This window comes from Bactrocera dorsalis, chromosome 3, assembly GCF_023373825.1.
Source record: "Bactrocera dorsalis isolate Fly_Bdor chromosome 3, ASM2337382v1, whole genome shotgun sequence".
Classification (NCBI taxonomy): Eukaryota; Metazoa; Arthropoda; class Insecta; order Diptera; family Tephritidae; genus Bactrocera; species Bactrocera dorsalis.
In genome coordinates this window covers 51,922,583-51,931,170 of record NC_064305.1, presented here as the reverse complement: position 1 = coordinate 51,931,170, position 8,588 = coordinate 51,922,583, and the positions used below count along the sequence as shown (strand labels likewise).

Sequence of the window (8,588 nt, the reverse complement as noted above, 5' to 3'; positions counted from 1 at the left end):
CATCAAGTTGCGGCAAGAAGAACTCGTTGATCATTGCTCTGTAGCGCTCACCACTCACCGTAGGCGTCGGACGGCCAAGAAATCTGCGACGAAATTCATGTTGTGCCAAAGTCACCAACCGATTATTGGTCAAATAAATAGTTACCAATAACTCGCGTTCTGGAGCATTGTTGCGTACCATTGTTTATTTACGTGTATTTCGCATGTGTTTACTACACACTACATGTCAAAACAGAACTGACATTAGAGGTCAATCATAGCATTTTCTGCTATTTTACAATCAGTTAATTTTTGCAAAGGTAGCACATATTAACCAATATATATATAATTTGAAAATCATTTTTGAGGTATATGGGAGATAGGTGTGTTATTGACCTATTGATCTATTTTTGGCATTACTTTATATTATTAATAGAAACAGATGCTCTCTGAGTTTCATAAAGTTATGTACCTCACATACCACCAATATATGTATATGCATTTTGTTTTTTTTAGGCACAAAGATGCAGTGTTAAGACCAAAACGCGCTTTCTAGAATTTTTAAAGTAAGATAAATTACATACATATTTGACAACATATGTATATGGTATAAAGTCAACCGAAAGTTCGAAAATCATTATGTTAGGCAGATGGGAGATTAGAGAATCGAATCTAAAAGGTTAGACTCAGCCCATTTTTGACATAAAGGCTTTCTACAGGATTCTCTCAGAATTTATACAATATATCTCACAAATTACCCGATATTTTCGATAAAAAGTTCGGAATTAGAACTTTGATCCACGTATTCAGTCAAATTTTGGTCAAAAGGGCATATTCGAACTCAAGACAAGAAAAGAGGAAATTGATACATTCCATGCCTAAACGTCTAGCAGAAGTTCTAAAATTTTGAAATTTTTTTATAATTACTTCACATGACTGTGTTTGATAAGCGGAGTCTTTTTCTGCTTTAGTTAATTGTTTTTTAAAATATCAATGAGCTTTGTGGCTTTTATTTATTGAATTATTAGAAAAAATAGTATGTTGTTGTTTTCATTCATATTTTCATACAAAACCCATTCCTATAACCGGACATGAGAACGTTGCAATGATCCGACACGGACACTATTTTGGTAATACAGTAAAATCTCCCATTAGCGGGCACTGCCGGAACCAGCCTTTCTGTCCGGTTACTAGAGTTGGTGCCTTCTAACAGGCTGTGGCTAAAGTGACTCTATTGATATAAATTTTATGCATTGGATGGCATTAGTTTACATTTATAAGTTCAGTAAAAATATAGTTATTATTTGCAGCTTGTGACTCTAAGAATAAAATTTAAACACATATTTTTGTCACGCCTTCTTCCTTATCTAGACAGAAAGTTGCTAAAATCAAGTTTTTGGGTAGACAACTTTTTAATTTGACAATAAATCTTCACAAAATTTGGAAGGAATTACTATTTAAGACAACACCACAATATCAGAAGAAATTTTCCAGATCGCTTCACTATTTCATATACATAGTTGTCACACAAAATGAACGATCAAAATCATATTCTTGTGCGGATAATTTTATGTGTGAAGAGTATGCTAACACCGGGTTACACCGAACGAAGTTAACGAGTTTTCTGTTTATTTGATAACAGATTCTTTTTATATTATAATTTGCTACCATATATACTATTGGGGTACTCACAACGTGTCATAAAGCATCATAAAATCATACATTTTTATACTAGTTTATAAGGGGTCAGTAGGACAATCTTTTTTCAATTTTTTTTTTACATTTTCTGTTCCCTTATACCCTTAGAATTAATGTAGAAACCCAATTTAACATTGGGAGGTTTCGAAAAAGGCCCAAAAATAACGATGATTCCGGTCGAACTACTCAACCGATTAGTTTAATTTCTTTTTTTAATGTTCACAAAATGCCTGGCTATCGTCTCTATATTTTTTATAATTTATTGACAATGTTATGACAAAATTTATGTAAAAAAAACATGGGGAAGATTTAAAAAAACGTTAATTACTTTTTTATTTATCAACATTATTTCATGATTCTAGTAGGGACGATAACCAATCATGTACTTTTTAAAAATAAATTGGGTTTTTGTGTTTCAGGTGATCAAAACATGAGAAATCCTGTCCGCCAGTGAAAATGCATCTCATTCACCCAGCCATTTCTCCGACAAATGTCATCAAAAAATTCCGAAAAAATTTGTTTATACACCCCACGACATACCTCATGATATGTGAAAAAAGTTCTATTGTAGAATAAAAATTTCTATGAAAAAAAATGTCAAAATAACAGGCCAGATTACCCTACTGACCTCTTAAAAAATTTGTTGTTGGATTGCATACTAAAATAAGATTACACAAATACAACTTTGAACGCTATGTTTTTGGATCGTTATAACTTACAACTTTATGAGACTATGTGAAACCCCTATATGTATATTTACCGTGCGATTCTGTACTGTGATACTGTCTCAAGTCTCTAAATTTGAGATTTTAAGTTGGAGACAATTTTTGGACTTGAGACGATTTTGCTATTCTGTAAGTGACAGTCACAAAATCTATTACATTTCATCATTCAGAGATGTTTTTACACTTGAATGAAAATAATTATGTCGATAACAAATATTAAATTTTCTTTAACATAGTCAAAAACATAATTATCAATAAAAATATAAATATATGTTCACCTTGTTTCATAATATTTACGAAATTTATGTAAAGTTTAGTGGATGTACACGGCGGTCATAAGACCCATACTCACATATGGAGCTCTGGTATGGTGGCCAGCGCTAAACAAACAGTACAACATTAGAAAATTAAATGGAATACAAAGAGCAGCATGTGCGGGTGTTACGGGCGCAATCAGGTCATGTCCGACTGATGCGCTCAATGTGATCCTGCATCAACTACCAATGGACATTTTTATTCAAAAAACAGCAGCTATTGCGGCGATAAGAATAAAAGAATTGGGAGGTTGGAATCAGCAGAACTACGGACATAGTGTAATCCTAAACAAGCTCACTATTAATAAATCAGACTACATTCTCCCAAAGCTGGATTTCAATAGACACTTCCAGGTGAGGATACCATCTAGACGAGAATGGAGAAGAGGTTCAATTGCAGAGGAGGGTACCACCTCAGTCTATACCGACGGGTCCAAAATGGACTGCGGAGTGGGCACGGGGGTATTCTTCGCTGATCTGGGCATATCTCTCTCTATACGTCTACCGAACTCGGCTAGCATCTTCCAAGCAGAAGTACTAGGCATAGAAAAAGCCTGCGAAGTTCTATTAGAAAACCACGGGAATATACATAAAGCAACTATATTTACGGATAGCCAGGCGGCCCTACTGGCATTGTCTTCACCCATGACAAATTCCAGTATAGTTCACAAATGCAAGAGAGCACTAAGCTCAATAAAAGACAAGCTCCAGCTAAACTTGATCTGGGTTCCCGGCCACAGAAACATTTTCGGTAACGAAAAAGCAGATGAGTTGGCAGGAGCTTTCCTCAATGAATACCGAGTCCGCTAGGATCGATCAAAGGAGAGATTAATAGACAATTTCAACAAATTGCGAACAACAGGTGAAAAACATTACAAAATGTGTCATAACTAAACAATTATGGCCAACATATGGCAGGAAAAGAACCAACGACTTATTAAATACATAGGTCAAGAAAAAGTATTTACAGAATAACAGCTACAACAGGGCACTGGCCATTTGGGGAACATGCGTCCAAACTGGGTATGCCCTACAACGACATCTGCCGTGGCTGCGGAGTACCAGGGAACAAGGAAACAATCTTCCACTTTCTCTGCGAATGCCCAGCTCTGGCACAGATCCGACACAAAACACTTGGAATCCACCAAGCACCAAACCTTGAATGGATTTCCACCAAAAGCATATCGGACATAAGTAGTTTCATCGAAACCTCAAAATGGTTTGAGAGAGAGGGTGGAACGTAACAGCAGATACAGGAGGTTCTACGAATAGTGTACCAAAATGGCACATCAGTGCTAATTAGACCCGATAGGGCTGCACTCCTACCTACCTACCTATGTAAAGTTTATTTATTTTTAACCTTTTCGTGTTTGAGCTGCTTACAACATATTAAAAAACTACTATAGTTTTGTGACCTGCTAACCACCAGGTCTCAAATTTGAGGCAATGTTTTGAGACTAACGCTAGAGACTGTTTAGTGAATAGTAACTAGTCACAAATTGAGACTTTACCTCAAAATGTCTCAAATAGAGGCTAGAGACTGGTTACAGAATCCCGCTATTACTATAAATTATTGTATCAATATGCATACATACAGACAGTACTATGTCAAACCCTCAATAACTGGTAGTCCTAATGGCGAGTGAGTGTGACGCAACATAGTGACTTTGCATTTGATAGATTTTGCGACCGCACACAGTAGTTTCACTTACAAATATTTTGAAATTTTACGAATAAAAAATTTTATGTTTTTTTGCTGATAAATTTAATTGTTCATTGTTTGAAGGATTTATATATGTACTTACATATGTACATATGTAATAACTTTTATATAATAACTTGGATCTTCAATCTAGTATGAATAAATCTTGACTTGCGAAACACAGCCTTTCAAATGTTTTAAGAAATACAAAAATTAGAAAAGGGCGAATAACGGGAAAATATTCATAACATAAATAAATTTGTGGTTTATTAATTTGAAAACGTAAAACTGCCAAGATTCAATGTCGTCAAATTGGTAAGAAACAATTAAATGTACATATGTGTCTATGCATTTATCGCACATATTTATTTATATAATGGCCTTATATACGTATATATATACATATATATATATATATGTAAATTCACATGTATTTATGTATTCAATGCAGATTGTCTACTTTGACAAAGCGTTTTTGCGTCTCCTTCATTATCACCAAATTCAATGGAAACACCTACTATCGCTAACAACAAAAACACTAGCTTCTTAAAATATTGGCAAAGGTCATGTACACAATTGCGGTAAGCATGATTTTCAAAAGAAAATACCTAATTTTGTTGCCTCGTTTTAGCTACAATGCAAACCACTTCAATTAGTAAGTTATGTGTGTATGTATGTAGATGGTTGTGTGCCCACGCTTATAATTTGGTGATTATTTGTACAGATATTCGGAACCTACCTTTTTATAACGCGTTTATTACCTCCACCTGTATGTATGTATGTAATATGAGTAAAAATTGAGATATCTCGATGAAACTTGCCACATACATACATATATTCCGTGGCGCCCAAGAGTTCAGTGTTACAGATGGGCATAATCAGACCACTGCCACGCCCACAAAACGTCAATAAACTAAAACATATAAAATGCCATAACTAAGCACATTTGTTGACTGAAATTATTTTAAGTGAACGTACCCCCTTGAAAATAGTTTAATGTACATATCATCCAAGCCGTTAAAGCTAACTCAACTAAACTTGCTCGAAAGAAGTATATTTATCATCTCTTCATACTTGGATAAAATGGGTAAAATCAGATAATAACCACGCCCTGTCCCCATCTAACGGTTATGCTAAAAACTATTGCGATAACTCACTGAATAAAAGCGCCGCAAGTATTAAATTTCACAACCAAGATGGTCGAGAAGAGCTTTACAAGAGAAGGTGAAAAAATTTAACAGTGGGCTCAACTGCTAGGCCAATTTCAACCAAAATTGATATGTAAGCTTCCCCTGCCATTCTTATCACTGTGCAAATGGGCGATATCGGACAACAAACACGTCTACTTCCCATATGAATCTCATAATTGTGCAAGTAGTGATCTAAAGGTATTTAATCTCATGCCCAAAAATTGGCCAAATCGGATAATAACTTTTCGAAGATCCAGACAAAAGAATCAACAGTTTGATAGTTGACTCATACATATATGTATTTAAAGAATGTGAAAACACCATTTTGGCAAAATAATAAATATGGTTAAAAAGGCTAAACAGCACACTTTTCTAGCGCATTAAACTAAAAATTTAAAAATAATTAATAATATAATATAACAATAATAAACAAAAGATACTCTTGTTACGCTGAAAACAGCTTGAGTTGCTTTGTGCAAAATTTTCGAATATCTAGCAACCCAGGCACATTATCGTTAAAAAATGCAAAAACAAATATGATTACAAATATCCCCATGCACTTTAATATTCGTTTTAATTTAGTTGATATTTTAACAGTTATTATATTTCAAAATAACCATTATGTAGAAATTTGGGCAATAGTTCTCGTAGCTCATCCAGGAATTTCGGGTTTTCCAATTCTTTTTTTTGTGCCTCTGGGTTTTCGATCACCTCTGCAAGGTTTCCATCTTCATCGATAAATGTATAGTTGAATATTAGGAAGCAAAGGAATATAAAAAGCCCTGTGAATGAACGAAATTCAGAAATCAAAATAAAAAACATGGTTCAATTATGATGGTTTGGTAAATAAGGACAGGCGAAACCTTCTGCTATTCTTAAGGCGTTCTTCTCCATAAAATGAAAATTTAATAAATAAAGTACAATAAATATACAATACAATTATGGATCAGGATTAAGATGATTGAAGTTTCTTGAAATGAAGTTTATTTCAGGTTATAATAAATAATAGGAAACACTCATTACTTAATGTAGAAGCTCAATAATACACAAAAGAATGGGATGCATAGATATGTATGTGTATGTTATGAATTTAAAGCTATGCCGTTCAACTTACCCCAAAATCTATGCTTTGTCAATTCCTGACGAATTTCAAAGTTTCCCGGTATGTGGCCTTTATATTCCGTTTTGCGCAGCGTGTCCTGAAAATTCGTGATATAGAAATAGAGGAGCTCATCATAATGGTTACGTCGTATTTCGGGGCTAAACATCATTGCGAACGCATAGTGAAGATCAATCGCAGGCGACCCAAATATGCTGATCTGATAATCAAGCTGCGTACAGAAGACAGACCAAAATACAACAAATTATGCATTAAATCATACAGTAACCCGATTTGCTTACCAACATAACATCAGTCAGCCTGCCATCACTCTTTTGGATCATTATGTTTTTCAAATGAAAGTCACCATGATTGAGCACGAAAATTCCATTTCGTTTACCACTGCTGGCTTCGTTAAACATGTCGAGGGTTTTTGCCAACAGTAAATATTCGACTCTTTCAATATGTGGCACAAATTGTTTCAAGTCATCATGTACGCTTAGAACTTCTTTGAGCAATTTAATTCCATTCTTAATGAATGGAAATGTGTTAGGGTCAGTAGAGTTCATTGAACCCTTGTCTAGTGAGGTTACGAGATTGTCTCCCTAAAACATTGCGAACAAGTGTTTTCGTCCAAAACAATACCAATTGGAATTTTACATTAAAAATATGTTTTCCTCACCTCCTCTTTGCACAATTTGTAACTGACCGCATGCAATTTTGCCAGTTTAAGCAAAGTAGTCTTCACTTCATCCAAATCAGGATGGCGGGACCCAATTGTGGTGTAACCTTTGAGTGCTAAATCTTCAAAAACCACATATGACGGTGTGGTGGGGCTGAAGGCTATGAGCCTTTTGAAGAATACATACATCAAAATTTACTTTCTTTGTCAGTCTTTTGCTTGTTTTTCAAATTAGATACTCACTGTGGTCCCAAAGTGATTTTGTCGCCATATTGCAAAAGCAGCTTCTCGATCATCGGCAGCACTTTAGTATACATAAGTATTTCCGTTTGGAATAAATTCAAATTGCCTATCATTTCTTTCTTACGCCCTTCTATGAAAGGTTCGATTTTTAAAATGAACGATGAGACCTTTTCTTGGTTTGGCTTTGTTTGTAATGTGTAGTTGACCTTGGCTCGAAACAAAATGCTTGCGTAGTGATCGTTTTTCAAAGTTCCCGGTGTCATCTCTAAATGTGTGAGCTAACAAGTTTTAATTGAAAAAAAAATTAGAAACATGTAATATGGAATCAATACATACCTTTGTGTCTTCAGTTTCGATCTTTTTCAAAATGTTTTCGAAAAACGCCTTGTTCAACCAATCCGGAAAAGTGCGATCATCCTCGCTGAACTTTTCGTTATTTGTCATTTCAATACTGTCTTTAAAACCCAAATTTTCTACGTTCCGTGTTTCGTGTACAAGTACTTACTGCGACCTTAATTGAAGAAAAGAAACAATGTATCGCGAAGTGCGCTCTTATATACTTATCATTCGCTTCAATTACCTTAGATTATGCAGTTGGTTATCTATATTGTCTAGCTATTTTTGCAATGGCGTATCGCGTCGGGGGGATATACGGAGCTCTTCATGGGGTGGAAGGAATTTTTATTAGGTCATAATGCTGCGAATATGTATACTATAGGTTTTACAGATAGCTCTCATTGTATTCAATTTCATTTATCATATTCATAAGTATGTGTCTGCTGATAAACTTGAGAGCAATTCATGATTGTCTGAAAATAGTTGATATAAGCATAGAGATTTTAATATTTTTAATATTAGAATAAATAGTTTAATCAATGTGCTCTCCCACATGTAGTGTTTGCATTTAGAGATATGTACAAGGTGTTTTCCAAAGTAAAATCAATTTATTTTATTCA

General features: G+C 34.6%; 1 protein-coding gene across 1 annotated transcript; it reads right to left on the bottom strand.

Moving 5' to 3' along the window:
• Positions 1-6,143: 6,143 nt before the first annotated feature.
• Positions 6,144-8,167, bottom strand: LOC105225346 (uncharacterized). Its single transcript, XM_011203753.4, has 6 exons — positions 7,969-8,167; positions 7,633-7,910; positions 7,390-7,558; positions 7,010-7,312; positions 6,723-6,939; positions 6,144-6,390 (listed from the first exon to the last, which is right to left on the bottom strand). The coding sequence occupies exons 1-6, from the start codon at positions 8,074-8,076 to the stop codon at positions 6,209-6,211; spliced, it is 1,257 nt and encodes a 418-aa protein (XP_011202055.2). The 5' UTR covers positions 8,077-8,167; the 3' UTR covers positions 6,144-6,208.
• Positions 8,168-8,588: the final 421 nt, after the last annotated feature.